Source organism: Bombina bombina, chromosome 3 (assembly GCF_027579735.1).
Source record: "Bombina bombina isolate aBomBom1 chromosome 3, aBomBom1.pri, whole genome shotgun sequence".
Classification (NCBI taxonomy): Eukaryota; Metazoa; Chordata; class Amphibia; order Anura; family Bombinatoridae; genus Bombina; species Bombina bombina.
Genome location: NC_069501.1, coordinates 774,974,426 through 774,995,970, shown reverse-complemented (window position 1 = coordinate 774,995,970; position 21,545 = coordinate 774,974,426). Strand labels below are relative to the sequence as shown.

At 34.7% G+C, this 21,545-nt stretch overlaps 1 protein-coding gene across 1 annotated transcript in view; it reads right to left on the bottom strand.

Moving 5' to 3' along the window:
* SLC9A4 (solute carrier family 9 member A4) overlaps positions 1–21,545 on the bottom strand; it is a 126,678-nt gene that overhangs the window by 65,505 nt on the left and 39,628 nt on the right. The window contains exons 3-6 of the mRNA XM_053705449.1: positions 11,053–11,312; positions 3,902–4,119; positions 2,980–3,182; positions 2,073–2,159 (exon numbers count right to left, since the gene is read on the bottom strand). Coding sequence (XP_053561424.1) covers positions 2,073–2,159; positions 2,980–3,182; positions 3,902–4,119; positions 11,053–11,312 — 768 coding nt within the window. The remainder of the gene's footprint in view (positions 1–2,072; positions 2,160–2,979; positions 3,183–3,901; positions 4,120–11,052; positions 11,313–21,545) is intronic.

Below are 21,545 nucleotides of genomic sequence, written 5' to 3'. Positions count from 1 at the left end.
AAAATTAGAAAGTTGCATAAAATTGCATGCTCTATCTGAATCACAAAAGAAAAAAATTGGGTTCAGTGTCCCATTAGCCATTCTAGAGTTCCCTGTATGTCACTGTGATCCCCAAATGCAGACCAGAGGGGGGGTGTTGCGAGTTTTCTGGCTAGGCCGCCTTCTGAGAACCGCCGATGATCTAGATTAGGGAGTGTCTGATAGAGTAGGTTGCTTGTGAATGGTATAGTCTGATACAGCAGATCCTGCTCAATTATGAATGGTTGTTTTCCCTGGAAGAGGACACATATAGGAGCAGATAATCGGCAGATGATATAGATTCTATTCAGAGCTTCTTATTTTGCTGCTTGTCACTACCACCACCTGGACACGCCCCATTTCTAGCTATTTTAATGCTGGAACACGAGCTCAAAATACTGCTCCACTCATAATCTGGCACTTGGTCCATATTTCCCAGGTTTGTAGTATTTGCCAGTCTGCATATACTGTATATACATATATTCCAAATTTTAGCCATATTGGTTATTCCAATAAAAAGTAAGACGTTTAATTTAGACACCTATTTAACTGATTTACTTATGATTTCCCCAAATGAATTACAAGAAATATTAGAAGAATTGTTTAAAAGATAAAGGGGTATAAAGGTCAAGCATGAAATGTGCATAGGTGGATTTATTATTTTAATGATAAATAGAACATATTCTATTATATGAAGAACATTGGAATGTGAAATATTCACAATTCATGTCATGTTAAGCACACTTGAATAAATGCGATTATGTTAGCAGAGTATGGGTGTTATGGAAAATAGTGTGTTATGGGTGTTATGGAGAACACGTGAACTGGTTTGTGATATTTAAAATGTAACTTTTTGCAGGCACAAAAAGCATCCATCTAGTGAAGTTAAAACAAAAGCAGGAGCGTAAAATAGCACTTCACTCATAATCTAGCTTATAATATTTAGGCTAGAAATATCTACACTAATTAAATGTGCTTGCTTATTAAAATTGATATGTTAACTTGAAGGATAACAGACATTAATTATATTGAGACATGGCAGAGTACATATCAGATATATACAAGATTATTTATACTCTGTATGAGTAGCAAACAAATAGGTTCATTTTTTTTTTGTAATGAAAAAAAACAAGACAGAATGAAGAGGGCTGATTAACATAGTTGAATAATTAATCACTATATATGAGTGCAATGAATTTTGACTTTTTTGTATGCATTAGTATTTTTAGGTGTTAGTCACCTCAAAGCCTTAAACACAACAAGGAAAAGCATGGTTTAAATATTTAAAATATATTTTATTTTTAAGAAAAAAAAAACAGACTCTAAGATTAATATAATACCTTTATAAATTCTTTCAATAAATTATCCACTTTAACCGTCTTCTCAATTAGACATAATAGTGGCATTCCAAATAATGTACAAAGAAAAATACTGTAGGAATGAGAAACACAGGCTACCCCTATTCAAAATTCTGCAATATGGAAGAAATAATTGAAGAATAGTGGTAAAATAATCTAGTACAAAATAACGCACTAATGTATATTTATGATTTTTTTTTAATATAATACATATATTTGTTTTTACTGTTTGATATTATATGTATTACATATATTGTCATATAACTAGAATTTGGAACGTATAAAAGGTAATGTCAACACTTTAACAAAAGTTTTAATTAACCCTTTCGTGACAGGGTTAAAGTGTCTACATCGGAACACCTGTTCCGATGTAGACAAATTGAAACTACGCGATCGTGTATACGATCGCGAGATTTCAATTATTGGATCGCATCTGGGGGGCGTCCCTACAACCCTAGGAACGCCCTCCAGACCGCGATCAAGTCCTTGAAGCGCAGAAGGCTTCAGGACAGCCGTTTGATATGACGTTCTATTCCGTCATAACGGCTTTAAAGCCCAGTGTAAATATGACGGAATAGAACGGCATAACGGCGTTAAAAGGTTAAAAAAAAAATAATAAAAATAAACACAGCACTGTTCTGTAGGTATGTGCGTATATATATATTTTTGTTCAGCTGAAAATGAAACAGTGCTTACCCGTGTATGAATTTCCTGGTTTACTGACTCTGTTTTATTTGTTGTTCTAACATCTAGATATCGTACTAGTGGCCCGATGGTCATTCCCTACATAAAAATATAAAATAATAAGGAATAAAATTAGCATTATACAAATTATTAATTAGAACAAAAGAAGCATGGAAGTATTAATCTACACTCCATAGACCACATACCCATTTTAGATCAAATGGTCATACATGTACATTTTATCAAGAACCATTTTCATTGTTACCTACATCTAACCTTCAACAATCTACATTTCTACACTTCCAGATAAAAAAAGAGTATCTTAGACTGTAACTGACTTTGTGAGCCATAGATTTATTGAAATCTTATTATTAGTAAACAGGGCCCAATTTTCTTTTTAAGCTTTTACTGACTTTTTTTTCTTTTAATGTATGTTCACTATATTTCTGGTGAAGCATTTTACAACAGCTTTTAATAGGGCTATGAGAAGTGGCAGTCATAAATGGAGCACCCTCGATTCTCAAAAGTGTCAATAGCCATACATTTTAAGGACAATCCATTTATTCACATGACCTATTGTCTACCCAGGACAAGGTGAGAAGTAAATGTAGATATAAATATGAAAAGCAGGAGAATGCATTACAAAATACCTCATCAGTACCACCCTCCACCTTAATGCGGAATAACCTCTGTTCAATATTTACTGCAGAAAATAGTTTGTAAAATTGCTGTTTTAACTTGAGTACTGTTTTTTTGTGCTAGATTATATCTAACATAACTAAAGTTGCAGTAATATATAAAATTGTGCTCGTTAGCTGCCATTCATTTCCATAAATGTTATGATCAGTTCAAGCTTAACACTATGCTGAATAAGCTGTAAGCCACATATTTTGCCTTTTCTAGTAAAGTGCAAACTTACCATAAGGAAAACTGTAAAGTAGATAACTACTATTGTAGAAGTGATGAACATTTTCTTCTTTGGAAACAGGAGCACAGGTAGCAAGAAGACAAGAGAAAAACTGCTGGCACCCCTTAAACCACTGTAGGTAATAATGAACTGATCTTTTAAAGTAAAAGGGACCGTTCTGAAGTGGTTTATGATAGAGAAGAGAAGAAAAACACCTGCGGAGTAAAACATAGATGTAATCCTTAGGTTTATGCTACGTCTTACGTTACGGCTGTCCCTACAATTTACAAAGTATTCCTCGCAAGTACAAATGTAGGGTAAAAAATGTTAGTTACTTAAAATGAGGAATTTGCATTACACACACAGACGCACATATATATATATATATATATATATATATATATAGATATATATATATATATATATATATATATACTCTTCAAGCGTTTGCACTCACACTTAGACCAGGGTGCTAAGTTAAGTAATCAGTATAGATGCAAATAAGATATTGCACTCCCTGGATTTAGAAAAATATTCCTTTTTGTTTTATTCAAATATAATAAACATGGTGACATTTTGGGGTATGCAAACCCCTTCCTCAGACCAAACAGTTTGGTCGGATGAAGGGGTATGCATACCCCGAAATGTCACCATTTTTATTATGTTTGAATAAAACACAAAGGAATATTTTTCTAAATCCAGGGAGTGCAGTCCCTTATTTGCATCTATATATATCTATATATCACTGTATTTATATAAAAACACACACACGTACAACATTTTTTTGTTTGCTATAAATATTGTATAGAGATGGAATTATATAAACATTCCAGTCTACACAGACTGTTGGATTGTTAGATACATATTTTTTTATTAGTTGAACAGTTTTTACATGAAATGGGTAAACAGAGTAATTAATCATTTTAAATCTTACTTATTGTTCTCCAAAGCAGACAGAAGACAAGAGTGAAAATGATAAAAGCCCAGTTCCATTCATGATTCTTTCCCACTGTTGAAACACCCATGAAGATAAAAATTAGGGTCTCACTGAGGCTGCTTAGCATCTTCATAAAATATTTAATAGTTGTACTTGAGTTCTTGCTTACATTTTCTTCAACATAATTTTTCATAGTCATCGCACAGGCTGTCATTCTGTTGTAAATCAAAAGTTAGTTGAAACTCACATTAAACATATGCAATTTGTATGGATTTTTTTTTTACAAATGTTTGGCTATTCTTTTTAAGATGTTTAAAGGTATAGTCTAGTCAAAATGAAACGTTCATGATTCAGATAGAGCATGCAATTTTAAGCAGCTTTCTAATTTACTCCTATTATCAATTATCATTTTTTCTTCATTCTCTTGGTATCTTTATTTGAAAAAGCAAGAATGTAAGCTTAGGAGCCAACCCATTTTTGGTTCAGAACCTGGGTAGCGCTTGCTTATTGCTGGCTACATTTAGACACAAATCAGAAAGTGCTGCCCATGTGCTGGCTCCTAAGTTTACATTCTTGCTTTTTCAAATAAAGATATCAAGAGAACAAAGAAAATTGATAAGAGTACATTAAAATTGCATGCTCTATCTAAATCATTATTTTGACTAGACTATCACTTTAAGTTAAATTTGTATTTTTTTTAAAAATATTATAACTTACTTAATTCAGCAAAAATACTGGCCTGACATATTTGTCTATCTATCTATCTATCTATCTATCTATCTATCTATCTATCTATCTATCTATCTATCTATCTATCTATCTATCTATCTATCATCTATGCACAGTGATTATGTACACAGACTGTTTGCTTGAAAACACATTAACCTGTGCCTATTTATGTAATCTTATAAAATACAAAACTACTAAAGCACCTATCAAGCATTCAGTATATTTGGAGATATAGTACCTCACTGTGTTGTTGACACTCAAAGACATATCCTATGCTCAAGGTAGATATTATTTTTTAAAATTCATGGATCAGATATCATACATATAGCAATTACCAAAATTAACAGCCCATGTAGCATAGTTGTTATATATAGAAAGTTCTGGGTATGAATAACTTTAAATGCTTTGGTTCCATTGGTTGGCAAAGTGATGCAAATGTGAAACTTATACCAGGTGGTACATTATTTATTCTTACAGTTCTTGCACTGCGAGAACAGGATAGTGCAATTAAAGTAAGTTTTGTTCTGTGCTGAATTTCCTGGCAGTAACCTTGCCTGTATTTTGTTTGATACTTGCTGCCTGCTATTAAATCTTGGACTGACCTGACCTCTTTTCTGCATTTGGCCCAGTTAGTAATTTTGCTTGGACTTTCTCTGTTGCATTTTTTAAGCTCCAGTACCTTATTGCCTGCTGTGCCTATTTGCTTGTTGTGTCTCTAGCTTTACCTCTGTCTGTTACTGCCCAGAAGTGGGCACTCCCTTGCCTGGCCCAGGAGTGGGCATTTCTTACTTGGCCCTAAACATGCACCTGAACAGCTTATACCAGCTGATATCTGCTATAATGTTTTGTACAGTTTGCTCCAGTTTACACTTACCTGTACCTGATTCACAGTATAATCTATACTAATATTATTTACTAATAATGTTTCAGGAAATTACTCTCTATCTGCTGTGCAACTTTCTTCTAATAAATAGGACTGTTGTCTATATTTGAGTCTCCAGTCTATTGCTATGCAATTTGCCCAGTTCCCTGCTAACCCTGCCATAGGGCTCCATCCTGCTAGAGAGGCTGCAAGCCTGACCTTAAGTGAGTTTCTATAGCACTCCAACCCATTAGAAGCACCATTATTTTTTTAGTAATGATACTTTAATTATGCTGCAATATTTCATTTGTTGTTCATATAATATGTCCACAAATGTGGGTTAATTAAGTGTTCTGTACTTTAACCTTAACCATGTAATTTGTGATGTTGTTGATGATATTGCAGTTGTCTGTCATGGGTAATGTCAGAACTGATTACATTAATTATGTCATCGATGATGTCAAAATTTTGAATTTCTTGGATTTTGGATTGGAATTTAAAAGGGCATTTAAAGGGACATTCCAGTCAAAATTTAAATGCACATAGATTAATTACATCTTTGAATGTAAACATTTTAGCAATATACATGTATTGGCAAAAATGCTTCTAGTAAGAGTTATCACTGGTTTAGTGTTAACATTTTTCTCTACACGTGCATGTGAGGCATAGCTAGATATTGTCACTGCACCCCCATTTTATATAATCCTGCTGCTCAGATCATCACTGGGGCTTGTGTCATGTCAGCAATTAACAAATTGAGTCATTACCAGATTGTACAAGCACCTAAGGCTCTCTGAACAAGTGTTGCATTTAAAATGCTGGTGCACGGTGCATACTTAAATACACTTTTGAAACAGCTATAGCTTTTATTAGAAGCATTTTTGCTAATACATTTATATCACAAAAAAGCTTCTGTTAAATACCGAAATGCAACCATGTGGTTTCCAATTTAGGCTGGAATTTGCCTTTAAGTCAAAATAAAGCTTTCAAGACTCAAATAAAGTGTTCATTATAGATTTAAAAAAAATCCAATTTACTTCTAATATTAAATGTACTTTAGCTATTGGGGCATATTTATCAAGCTCCATATGGAGCTTGATGCCCCGTGTTTCTGGCGAGCCTGCAGGCTCGCCAGAAACAGCAGTTATGAAGCAGCGGTCACAAAGACCGCTGCTCCATAACCTGTCCGCTCTGAGCAGGCGGACAGACCGCCAGAAATCAACCCGATCGAGTACGATCGGGTTGATTGACACCCCGCTGCTGGCGGCCCATTGGCCGCGAGTCTGCAGGGGACGGCGTTGCACCAGCAGCTCTTGCGAGCTGCTGGTGCAATGCTGAATACGGCGAGCGTATTGCTCGCCGTATTCAGCGAGGTCTGGCGGACCTGATCCGCACTGTCACTGTATCTTTTGTGGAATAGCATACCTAGGTAGGTGCAGGACTATGCATAGGTTTTTAGCATTATATGGCAACAGTGTTTGCAACAATGTTTCTAACAATGTTATAAATATAGTGCTTAAGACATGTGCACACTCCTAAGCCTACCTAATTATGCTCAAAAGATATAAAAAGAACACAATATATTTAAAGGGCCATAATACCCAAATGTTTAAACACTTGAAAGTGATGCAGCATAGCTGTAAAAAGCTGACTAGAAAATATCTCCTGAACATCTCTATGTAAAAAAGAAAGATATTTTACCTCAAAAAATCCTCAGTAGCCACCTCCCATTGTAAAGGATTTCTAAGCAGCATATTAGTGTGTCTGTCCCGGGACAACTGAAGGGATGAGCGTCATGAACTCTCATATTATTTCACCAATCAGGTAAAGGAAGCTTACTATGAAATCTCATGAGAGTTAAGTCAAATCTCATGAGATCACAGTAAGAGTTCATGACCTCAGCACTGCTGATGCTGATTGGCTGCTGTTCATTTCTTCATTTTTTTAAATTTGTTTACCTGCAGCTGGGAGCAGCTGAGTATAACTTTTTACACAGAACTTACTCTGCTGAGCTGAGGAGATTGTGAGATAAAATATCTTCCTTTTTTACATAGAGATGCTCAGGTGATATTTTCCTGTCAGCTTTTTACAGTTATACTGCATCAGTTTCAAGTGATTTAGCATATGAGTATTATGTCCCTTTAATAATAGAAGTAAAGGGGATTTTTTTTAAAACAATTGCTTGCTTTATCTAAATCATTTATGTTTAATTTTGAAATGTATTTCCTTTTAAATTCTGGCTTTGACATGTTTTGCTTACGAATACTTATACACAAATAAAATATTACAAGTTAAATAGTTAAAAATGAAAACTAAATAAATAATAATTGTCCAGGTTGCAAGTGGTGCTTTATCAGATTTTGTTTGCTTGCAAAGTAAACTTTTAACATGGGCTGGTTAGCGTGCATTTTACAAGTTGAAAGTAAAAAGCTAGTTTGAGAGCTAGGTCTTCACGTTCGCTAACCTGAGCACAACTATTTACTTTCAACTTGTAATATGCGTGTAAGTTAGCGCGGTCACGATATTGCTTATAACGACCTGTGTTAAGCAATATTGAGAGGGTTGGAGTAAGTGCGATAAAAAAGCTGAAGGTATCAAATATAATCTGACTCCTTCTTAGTTGTCATTTAATTTAAAAAAAAATTATATTTAAAAATTATATACCAGACGTCCTAAAATATGTCTATACTTTATTTTATTGAACTGTGGTCAGAGGAAAAATAAAAGTGTGATATTTCTAATTATATGTGCTAAAGTTATTTGCGTCTAAAAGAAACTTTTCTAAGTGATATCATAAAAATGTCTCTGTGAAAAAAGGACTGATATAAAAATAGAATAAAATAATTACCAGTGTTAAAAAAGTTATGTGTGAAAACTATTCACAATAGGTGATATAAACTATTAATAAAACTCTTGATAAAGCTCCCTGGTGAATGAAACGCGTCGATCTAAGTGACTGTGCTGCTCCTACAGATGATGACATCTGAACTATAAGAAATTCTAAACCACTTTCTGAGGTAACCCGGGTTATTCTGCTACTTTGGCCTTTTTTTGTATTTGAGCTCATTCTATCCCTGCGTGAATTAGCACTAGGTGCAGGGAACTATATCAGTTGCAAAATAACAAACTTATCTCCTAAACTACATTTGGATATAACATCTGCTCCAGCCGCAAGTTTTTTCTGACAACCGGAAAATACACCGATGACGTCAGACGCCAAGACACATGCGGCGTACTGATTCAGCTTGGAGATAACCATTAGACATCGGCTCCAGAGGATCTCTTAAAGGGACATTAAACACTTTGAGATAGTAATATAAAATGATAAATTGTATATAATAAAACAACTCTGCAATATACTTTCATTATTTATTTTGTCCTCTTTGCCTGTAATTCCATTCTGAAATTGTGAGCTTTTCAGTTCCTGTTAGAAATGGAAGTGCAGAACACTGTTAAATCCAGCACAACCATTGGCTGCACACTCTAGTGACCTATGTATAACTGTCCCTAATTGGCCACAGCAGAGAAGGTAACACAAGTTACAACATGGCAGCTCCCAGTGTTTTATAGACACTAAAACTTTACACTTATTTTATCACTTTTTAAACAACTAATGAAACTTTAAAAAATACATCTACATGTTACTCATGGACTAATCTTTTCTTTGAATGCATCATTCTATCTAGCATGTATTTAGTGTTTAATGTCCCTTTAAGATTTAAAGGTAAAAGGAATTAAATTTTACAAGTAAACAATATAAATTGACTGCACCATCATAAGAGGAAGTTTATAATCACCTCTATAAGGCATAAACTTTGTAAGCATAACCAACTACGGCACTTGCACAGCCATTTAAAATGGTATCATTTACCTGGATTGCTTCTATGTAAAAGACTTTATTCCGGATTACAAGTCTATCTTTAGAACAAAGTAATAACCAGAGTTTCTAACAAAGTAACACATTATGTTTCTGTGATATACAGTCCCTGGTGATTTGTTGATTACATACAGAGATCGTTTCATTTAGCATCTTTTATTTTTTATGTTGTTGTAATTTGGTGAGACATCCCCTTGTGAAATTTTAAATTTTGTTTATCTTAATAATAAATAGATTGAGATTTGCACACTCGTTTATATTTTCTTAAGGGATTTTGGAACTTGCCATTACACTATGTCTATTTTATGCAATTTTGAACTTGTCAGCATATATTATTAGGAATTGCCACTGATACCATCACATGCTTTTTCTTTTTTTGTTATTTAGTTTTTTGGCTATTTAGTTTTATAAATAGTTTATATCACCTATTGTGAATAGTTTTCACACATAATAAGTTTTTTAACACTGGTAATTATTTTATTCTATTTTTATATCAGTCCTTTTTCACAGAGACATTTTTATGATATCACTTAGAAAAGTTTCTTTTAGACTCAAATAACTTTAGCACATATAATTAGAAATATCACACTTTTATTTTTCCTCTGACCACAGTTCAATAAAATAAAGTATAGACATATTTTAGGACGTCTGATATATAATTTTTAAATATAATTTTTTTTAGAATTAAATGACAACTAAGAAGGAGTCAGATTATATTTGATACCTTCAGCTTTTTTAGCGCACTTACTCCAACCCTCTCAACATTAAACTATCCTGAAAAGAACGAAGGATCTTTTAATTCTGTAAGTTGTGTGGTATCCCCCTTATACCAGCGCTCTACTAATATCTCTCAGACCTTAAGCAATATTGCACCACTTGTAATTTTTTTGCTGTATTTTTATTTTCTATCTACAAAAGCGAGGTAACTGACGTTACAGTGAGATACTATATCCCCAGAGCTAACTGATGTTATGAGCAAGGAATCTTGTTTTACGACAGCACATATATATTTGAATATATTCTACACTTTTAAAAAAAAAAAAAATGTTGAATGAAACTATAATTTCATATACTTTGTGCAATTATTTGAGTAGACATAATATCACATCACTATTAAAATAATTATTTAGTAATACATATAGCAACACAGAATGGATTGAAATCATTTTAAATTATACTTTAGTCCAACACATTAGAAATAATTTTAAATGTAAATATAAATAACTTTTCTTTACACACAAATATATATAAATATATAAATTTAATATAATCGGGCCGAATTATCTCGTTTCCACACGAGCCTTCAGGCTCGCCGGAAACAGCAGTTATGAATCAGCGGTCTAAAGAACGATGCTCCATAGCTTGTCCGCCTGCTCTGAGGCTGCGGACATCAATCCGCCCGATCCTATACGATCGGGCTGATTGACACCCCCTGCTAGCGTCCGATTGGACGCAAATCTGCAGGGAGCGGCATTGCACAAGCAGTTCACCAGAACTGCTTGTACAATGATAAATGCCGACAGCGTATGCTGTCGGCAGTTATCGATGTGCGGCGGACATGATACGCTACATCATATCATGTCCGCTCCCACATTAATAAATCGGCCCCACTGTGTGTATTGCTGAGTACTATTTTTGTATGTAGATATTGCATTTTATACTGTATAAATGTTAACTCACGACAAAATGCCAGAAAGGTAGAATGCTTCAGCAGACAGGTAGGATAGATAACTAAACATAAAGACAAGCAACGGTTCAACTGATGTAATGTTCTTTGTGAAACGGGTGATGAAAGCTGATAGGAATCCAAATATAATTCCAAAGATGACTCCACCAATCCCTACTACAAAGAAACGGCCAACCCCAGCAAAAATATCTACAGCTTCAATGGTTTCGAAGGTATGCATCTGTGTGAGGGCAATAAAAATGTTGTACAATACCTGAGAAGAGAGAAAAATAAATAATGTTAAAATGTTATGTTTAAGTAATCCTGATGATGAACTAAAGAGAAACCTCATATGATAACAGTGGTAGGAACTAATTCCAAGTACAGCACCAAAGATTCTTTATAACATGACAAACTCTGTGCACTGTCCTTCAAGCTCCCCAGATATGAACGGAGAATCAAGCTAAAGGCTTGGCACAAATATGAAATGTGATAGAATTGCATAATCAACAATTGCATAATAAAAAAGACAATAAAAAAGCACTTTCTCTGAATATTTAAATGAGCAGTAGATTTGTTTGTTTTTTCTGACAAATTTCAAAATATAATTTCTTTCCCCTTCCCAGTATCATGCAGAAGCCATCAGGTAATCACAGACTCATATATGTATACACGGTTACATCTTGTACAAGGTCAGTAGGAGCTAGAGACTCAGAAAATGTGTTTATCAAACAACTGCACTATTTGATAATAGAAATACATTGATTTGTTTAATTATATTATTATTGCTTATACTATCTGAATCATAAAAGTTACATTTTGAGTTTAGTGATCCTTTAATTAAAGTATTTATTTTTTAAGAGGGGGATGTAGCCAAGGCTTCATTATGGTTTCTCCTTGTTCTTCTTGTTGTCTGTCTTTGTTGCAGTTCACATACATTGCTATAGGGGAGGACAGGAACCTTTTGGCCAGGTGGAGAGTACAAACTAGTGGCCCAGATACAATAAATTGCACACTGACCAGACCCTCCCCTGCTCCAGCCCATGACATACCCAACTGCCCGTGAAACACATAGTCCTCTTCCTAAGGTGTGTTGGCCCTGATTCTTCCACTAAGGGCATCTCAGGGGGCAATTGCCAACCTATTCCCCTGGACCAGTCAGCCTCTGCCTTGTTACTAAAGTAAAGCATGAATTATTTGAGTAGAGTGGTTTGGAAGTTATTGAAAAGATACTAAAGCTAATCATTCCAAATCTGCAAGTTATGGTCATCTTTTTTCACAACTACTCTCTGCTTTGATTTCCAGGTCTAATAATTATCTGCTTGTTCTTTTATGCTCCCCTGTATGCTTTTAGTTAAAATTTTAACCCATTTGTGGGACAGATTACAAGTGGAGCTCAAACATTTGCACCCAAACAATATCAGGTTTTCATGTTCGTTTGTGTGCTAGTTAAATTGAGCTTGTATTACAAGTTTAAAGTAAGTGTGATAGTTTGAGCGCAATTGAAGTTAACACTCATCAAGTTAGTGCAACCTCAGAGCTCTGGTTAACTGTTTTGCAATACAATAAAGTGTCACAAAACACATAAAAAAATATATATTACCAAGTTCAGTTACACTCATAAAAACACCATCTAATTGTCAAGGTATCTGTGAAGATTATTAAATGAATTTTTTTTATATATATATATATATATATATATTATATATATATATATATATATATATATATATATATATATATATATATATATATATATATATATATATATATATATATATATATATAAAAAATCATATATACGGTTGCTAAGACCACAAGATTAATTATATATGAGACTATTTGCATCAGTTCTATTTACTGAAGATTGCAATCCTCTCTGCCAAATGGTCTTGGCTGGGTGAGATACCCCCTTCTTCCTAATTAACATAGGCCTAGATTTAGAGTTGGGCGGTAGCCGTCAAAACCAGCGTTAGAGGCTCCTAACGCTGGTTTTGGGCTACCGCTGGTATTTAGAGTCAGTCATTAAAGGGTCTAACGCTCACTTTCCAGTGGCGACTTTTCCATACCGCAGATCCCCATACGCCATTTGCGTATACTATCTTTTCAATGGGATCTTTCTAATGCCGGTATTTAGAGTCGTGGCTGAAGTGAGCGTTAGAAATCTAACGACAAAACTCCAGCCGCAGAAAAAAGTCAGTAGTTAAGAGCTTTCTGGGCTAACGCCGGTTTATAAAGCTCTTAACTACTGTGCTCTAAAGTACACTAACACCCATAAACTACCTATGTACCCCTAAACCGAGGTCCCCCCACATCGCCGCCACTCGATTAAATTTTTTTTAACCCCTAATCTGCCGACCGCCACCTACGTTATACTTATGTACCCCTAATAAGCTGCCCCTAACACCGCCGACCCCTATATTATATTTATTAACCCCTAACCTGCCCCCCACAACATCGCCGCCAGCTACCTACAATAATTAACCCCTAATCTGCCGACCGCAAAGCGCCGCCACCTACGTTATCCTTATGTACCCCTAATCTGCTGCCCCTAACACCGCCGACCCCTATATTATATTTATTAACCCCTAATCTGCCCCCCCAACGTTGCCTCCACCTGCCTACACTTATTAACCCCTAATCTGCAGAGCGGACCGCACCGCTACTATAATAAAGTTATTAACCCCTAATCCGCCTCGCTCCCGCCTCAATAACCCTATAATAAATAGTATTAACCCCTAATCTGCCCTCCCTAACATCGCCAACACCTAACTTCAATTATTAACCCCTAATCTGCCGACCGAATCTCGCCGCTACTGTAATAAATGGATTAACCCCTAAAGCTAAGTCTAACACTAACACCCCCCTAAGTTAAATATAATTTAAATCTAACAAAATAAATTAACTCTTATTAAATAAATTATTCCTATTTAAAGCTAAATACTTACCTGTTAAATAAACCCTAATATAGCTACAATATAAATTATAATTATATTATAGCTATTTTAGGATTTATATTTATTTTACAGATAACTTTGTATTTATTTTAAACAGGTACAATAGCAATTAAATAGTTAAGAACTATTTAATAGCTAAAATAGTTAAAATAATTACAAAATTACCTGTAAAATAAATCCTAACCTAAGTTACAATTAAACCTAACACTACACTATCAATAAATTAATTAAATACAATACCTACAAATAAATACAATGAAATAAACTAACTAAAGTACAAAAAATAAAAAAGAACTAAGTTACAAAAAATAAAAAAATATTTACAAACATTAGAAAAATATTACAACAATTTTAAACTAATTACACCTACTCTAAGCCCCCTAATAAAATAACAAAGCCCCCAAAATAAAAAAATGCCCTACCCTATTCTAAATTTTAAAAGTTCAAAGCTTTTTTACCTTTCCAGCCCTGAACAGGGCCCTTTGCGGGGCATGCCCCAAAGAATTCAGCTCTTTTGCCTGTAAAAAAAACACATACAATACCCCCCCCAACATTACAACCCACCACCCACATACCCCTAATCTAACCCAAACCCCCCTTAAATAAACCTAACACTAAGCCCCTGAAGATCTTCCTACCTTATCTTCACCTCGCCGGGTATCACACCGATCCGTCCTCGGAAGTCTTGATCCAAGCCTCGGAAGTGTTGATCCAAGCCCAAGCGGGGGGCTGAAGAGTGACGTCCATCCTCGGGCTGAAGTCTGGATCCAAGCGGCGGCTGAAGAACTCCATCATCGGGCTGAAGTCGGAAGTCCATCATCGGGATGAAGTCTTCTATCAAGCCGCATCTTCAATCTTCTTTCTTCTGGAGCGGAGCGGAGCCATCTTCTTTCCAACCGACGCGGATCCAACCTCTTCAACCGACGCCTACTCGCCGAATGACAGTTCCTTTAAATGACGTCATCCAAGATGGCATCCCTCGAATTCCGATTGGCTGATAGGATTCTATCAGCCAATCGGAATTAAGGTAGGAATATTCTGATTGGCTGATGGAATCAGCCAATCAGAATCAAGTTCAATCCGATTGGCTGATCCAATCAGCCAATCAGATTGAGCTCGCATTCTATTGGCTGTTCCGATCAGCCAATAGAATGCAAGCTCAATCCGATTGGCTGATTGGATCAGCCAATCGGATTGAACTTGATTCTGATTGGCTGATTCCATCAGCCAATCAGAATATTCCTACCTTAATTCCGATTGGCTGATAGAATCCTATCAGCCAATCGGAATTCGAGGGATGCCATCTTGGATGACGTCATTTAAAGGAACCGTCATTCGGAGAGTAGGCGTCGGTTGAAGAAGTTGGATCCGCGTCGGTTGGAAAGAAGATGGCTCCGCTCCGCTCCGCTCCAGAAGAAAGAAGATTGAAGATGCGGCTTGATAGAAGACTTCATCCCGATGGTGGACTTCCGACTTTAGCCCGATGATGGAGTTCTTCAGCCGCCGCTTGGATCCAGACTTCAGCCCAAGGATGGACGTCACTCTTCAGCCCCCCGCTTGGGCTTGGATCAACACTTCCGAGGCTTGGATCAAGACTTCCGAGGACGGATCGGTGTGATACCCGGCGAGGTGAAGATAAGGTAGGAAGATCTTCAGGGGCTTAGTGTTAGGTTTATTTAAGGGGGGTTTGGGTTAGATTAGGGGTATGTGGGTGGTGGGTTGTAATGTTGGGGGGGGTATTGTATGTGTTTTTTTTACAGGCAAAAGAGCTGAATTCTTTGGGGCATGCCCCGCAAAGGGCCCTGTTCAGGGCTGGAAAGGTAAAAAAGCTTTGAACTTTTAAAATTTAGAATAGGGTAGGGCATTTTTTTATTTTGGGGGGCTTTGTTATTTTATTAGGGGGCTTAGAGTAGGTGTAATTAGTTTAAAATTGTTGTAATATTTTTCTAATGTTTGTAAATATTTTTTTATTTTTTGTAACTTAGTTCTTTTTTATTTTTTGTACTTTAGTTAGTTTATTTCATTGTATTTATTTGTAGGTATTGTATTTAATTAATTTATTGATAGTGTAGTGTTAGGTTTAATTGTAACTTAGGTTAGGATTTATTTTACAGGTAATTTTGTAATTATTTTAACTATTTTAGCTATTAAATAGTTCTTAAATATTTAATAGCTATTGTACCTGGTTAAAATAAATACAAAGTTACCTGTAAAATAAATATAAATCCTAAAATAGCTATAATATAATTATAATTTATATTGTAGCTATATTAGGGTTTATTTTACAGGTAAGTATTTAGCTTTAAATAGGAATAATTTATTTAATAAGAGTTAATTTATTTAGTTAGATTTAAATTATATTTAACTTAGGGGGGTGTTAGTGTTAGGGTTAGAATTAGCTTTAGGGGTTAATCCATTTATTACAGTAGCGGCGAGATTCGGTCGGCAGATTAGGGGTTACTAATTGAAGTTATGTGTCGGCGATGTTAGGGAGGGCAGATTAGGGGTTAATACTATTTATTATAGGGTTATTGAGGCGGGAGTGAGGCGTATTAGGGGTTAATAACTTTATTATAGTAGCGGTGCGGTCCGCTCGGCAGATTAGGGGTTAATAAGTGTAGGCAGGTGGAGGCGACGTTGAGGGGGGCAGATTAGGGGTTAATAAATATAATATAGGGGTCGGCGGTGTTAGGGGCAACAGATTAGGGGTACATAGGGATAATGTAAGTAGCAGCGGTTTACGGAGCAGCAGATTAGGGGTTAAAAAAAATATGCAGGTGTCAGCAATAGCGGGGGCTGCAGATTAGGGGTTAATAAGTGTAAGGTTAGGGGTGTTTAGACTCAGGGTACATGTTAGGGTGGTAGGTGCAGAGGTAGGAAGTGTTTCCCCATAGAAAACAATGGGGCTGCGTTAGGAGCTGAACGCGGCTTTTTTGCAGGTGTTTTCAGCTCAAACAGCCCCATTGTTTTCTATGGGGGAATCGTGCACGAGCACGTTTTTGAAGCTGGCCGCGTCCGTAAGCACCGCTGGTATCTAGAGTTGCAGTGGCGTTAAATTATGCTCTACGCTCCCTTTTTGGAGCCTAACGCACTGAAAACCCAGCCATTCTGTGAACTCTAAATACCAGCGGTATTTAAAAGGTGCGGCCAGAAAAAAGCACGCGTAGCTAACGCACCCCTTTGGCCGCAAAACTCTAAATCTAGGCGATAGCATTTAAGAGTTCAAAAGAGAACCTCTATCTCATTACCTAGACCACAGGAACCCCTTGGTTAATGGAGTCAATAGTTTGTGTTTTGGTGGAAAATATGCTCAGGAGCCCTTTGAAATTTCTCAATATACTTTCTAATCTGAAAGAAACATATGCCAACAGACATGATAATTTAACACCATGGCTCAATGGATTTTGTTTGAAGCTTGATTTGCAGTGGCGACTCTAGCAACAATATATAGGGGGGGCACATAAGATACCACAGTCAAAACTGGGGGGGGGGCACTAATAATTTTCGCGACTATATCATACCACTGAAAAAAATCATTCACAAATGCGTGTTTATGAGTGCATGAGTGTGACATCAGTGTGTGTTATTTACAAATACGTGTACTGCAAGAACACCTTGCAGCCGCCTTATTTGTTTAATTCAGCACCCTTAGCATTTGTGGGGCCCTGGGCAAGACAAATTTGCGGGGATCCCCAGCCCAGCCCCCTAATTCCTCACCCCCATTAAAGGTGAAAATATGGATTACAATGCAATTAAAAGGTTGTATACTGAGAAAGTAAAATGCACCACAGAAATGTCAAAAATATGTATCTGTAAAAGTCCAGTCAGACCCTCCATTTATGCCAGTCAGCTATTAGAAAGACTTGTGACTAGACTTTTTGAAATGTCTTTTAAAACAAGAGTTAGGTGAGAATTTAAACTTAAAAAAATATACAACTATCATTATCAGATAATAACTTGGCAGTTCATTAGCTGTCCATCAGTTTAAAGAAAATTCTCCCCTTCACTGGCCCATTTCGGCTATGCACAGTTGATTGTCAGGGGCTAATTATCCCCCCTACCTCCAGCCTGCCCTTCTACTCACACAGCGTGTAGATCTTAAACCCCAGTAGTGGCAGCTGGTGAAGTTTTGAGTTGGTGGGGCAGCTAAGATCCTTCAAAACTTTGCTTTTAATCAAACATCACTTGGCCTTGTCCCATACATTAAGTCCAGAACATGAAATCTCAGAGCATGTGCATAAGCCCAACAACCCCTTTAAAGGGATATAAAACCCATTTTCTTTCTTTTTTTTAATTGAGATAGAACAGCATTTAAAAAAAAAACTTTCTAATTTACTTCTATTATTATTTTTATTTGTTCTCTTGGTATCTTTTGTTGAAAAGAAGAAAAGTAAGCTCAGGAGCCAGCCCATTTCTGGACCACTATATGGCAGTTTTGCAAAAAATGTATCCATTTACAAGAGCACTTGATAGCAGCACTATTTCCTGCCATGAAGTGCTCCAGCAACCAACCTAGGTATCTCTTCAACACAATATCTTGGGAACAAAGCAAATTTGATAATAAAAGTACATTGGAAACTTTTAAATGTTCTGTTCTGTCTCAATCATAAACCATTTTTTTCATATCCCTGTAAGAAGAAACAAGCCCAAACCTCTAACTAGGTGAAACATACAATACTCCTTCATAAAAAGTAGGCTAGTCTGGGTTTGATATGTTGGAAATGTTGATTCTTAAAAGGACATTAAAGACTTTTTTTAATGTGTGCATCAGAAATCATTCACTTTATTGCAAAAGATCTGCATGAAAAAAATTTATTATTATTATTTTATTAGAAAATATATTAATGAACTCCTGCACATATTAACCAATCACTTTGCAGCATGTAGGAGTGTCAAGGTCCTGCATTCCACAAGATGCACTCCAGTCTCTCTGGGGGAACATTATAATTTTCTGCATTAACTTACAGGAAAAGCAGGCAAAATAAGTAATGGAAGCGCATTGCAAATTTGTTTCATTATGCATAATTCAAAATGTTATTATAAATGTGCCATTAAACTGGTGACTAAAAAATTTAACCTTTTGTTACCAAACACTAATGGCAAGCCACCACTTTATATTGCCTAGAACGTGAAATCTTGCACTAGTACAAGCCCACACTACCTCACTGTCCCTTTAAGAATGAACATATTAATAGAGTAAAAAAAATAAAACTGCTTACAGTGTGTGTGTATATGTGTGTGTGTATATATATATATATATATATATATATATATATATATATATATATATATGTATATATATATACACACTGTACATACTGTATATATAGGCCAGAGTGAGCAGTTTTAATTTTTTTACTCTATTAATATGTTCCATTTACAAATGTTTATTCATATATATATATATATACAGTATATATATATATATATATATATATATATATATATATATATATATATATATATATATATATATATATATATATATATATATATATATATATATATAATGAGTACACTGCATTCTATAATTGTCAAGAGTATATACATTGATAAGGTCACGCAGTGATGTATAAGAAAGATGAGGTTCTATACTGATGTTAAAAACGCTGTACCATATAATGATGCTGAGGGGCTTGACACATGTTGCACTGTATGATGTGGGTAAAATATTTCATATATATATAAATATACATACACAAACACACATATATATATGTTTGTGCATGTATTTATATATAATCATGTAGATTTTCTTCAACACAAGTGTGTGTGTATGTGTATATATATATATATATATATATGTGTATACATATATATATAAATACACACACACATACATACACAAACATATATATACACATACACACACATATATAATACATACACACACACATATACATACATACACACACACATACATACATTATGTGTCTGGGTGTTTAAAAAAAATCAATATTTTATTCTGCATTATAAAACATATAAATATTAATATATATATATATATATATATATATATATATATATATATATATATATATATATATATATATATATATATACATACATACACACACACACATACTTATGTTGAAGAAAATCTAGATGATTTTATTTATATATATATATATATATATATATATATATATATATGCACAAACATATGTGTGTATGTATATATATATATACAGTTTCTGGCTGAGGAGATGGCTCATGTCACTTGGGTGTGAATTGTCCCTGCAGAGTTTCCAATATGCAACCCCATGCAAACTAGCATTGCAAGTCTCTGTATGACATAAATAAAAAAATAAGTCTTGCAAAAGGAATGGTGCCAGGTTTTCATTTGAGTTTGAAATACTTAAATAACACATATATGTATATATGTATTGATCTGGGACATACTATATTAAATAAATATTTGCTGTATTGAATAATAACTACATTGGTATATACAAATACTGACCCATTGATTTCAAGATAAACACATTTTTCTCTGTTTTCTAGAAATCTAGTGAAAATTACAGGAGGAACTGATGTGGAGATGGGATCTCTAAATAAGTATCTATATAATAAATGTATAAATGTTAGACTAATTTCAAAATAATATCTGTCCCTTTGTTTTTAAGACAAGATGTCCCATGAATAGTAGTCATAAACACAAACATAAGTGGATATTTTCTATTTTAACATAGAAATTGATCAAATAATGATGTTTGGTATCAAATTGTACATTTTCTGTTATGCTAAAGGAAATTTAGATGCTGAAAAGAGAGTTTTATTAATGCAAAAAGTTATAGTATGATAAATAATCACTTTATAAGGATGTATTAAATTGTTAGCAATGTTTGATGGTGGGGCTGCATTCCTGGTTGTCTGCTGCCACCTATAGATCAGAGATGGTATTACAGCTCAGGGAGGTGTCTCCCAAGATGACCTATGAGATGTTCAGATCCAAAGGGCCAATCGCACCGTTTCACCAATGATTAAGATAATATAAGCTGAATGCAAGAGGAGAAAAAAAGGAGAGGCTGGCTGAAATTTTTGCTAAAGTGTGGTGACTGAAAACTGGTTGCGTTGGAATACAGTCATTTTAAGCAAATTGGGCTACTTCTTTTTATCCACATTGCAAATACCCTTATTTTTCATATGAGGTGAAACAAGAAAATACTTGGAAAGGATTGAAACATTTATTGGTTCAAGTTGGTGATGTATGTTCTATGTTTTAATATTTAAATCAAAGGTATTCTAAAATTATAGTCAAACTGCAGTTAATAGATTTAAAAGAACAATTTATATTTTAAAACTTGTATTTCATAGCCTATGTATTTTAAAACTAATCATTAATGCTAAGTAATTTATCTTTGCAAATATACAAATATATTTTAGAATTTGTCTTAATTGTAGTTAATTAAGAATTTATTTCAGCTTAGATAAATTGACATTTAAACTGGCTGTTTACATTTAAAATATATATAACTTCTGGTATTTTAATTAGAGTTGTATAAAAACCATTTGTGAGTTAAATAGCTTAGTTGGATTAGTCTGAATGT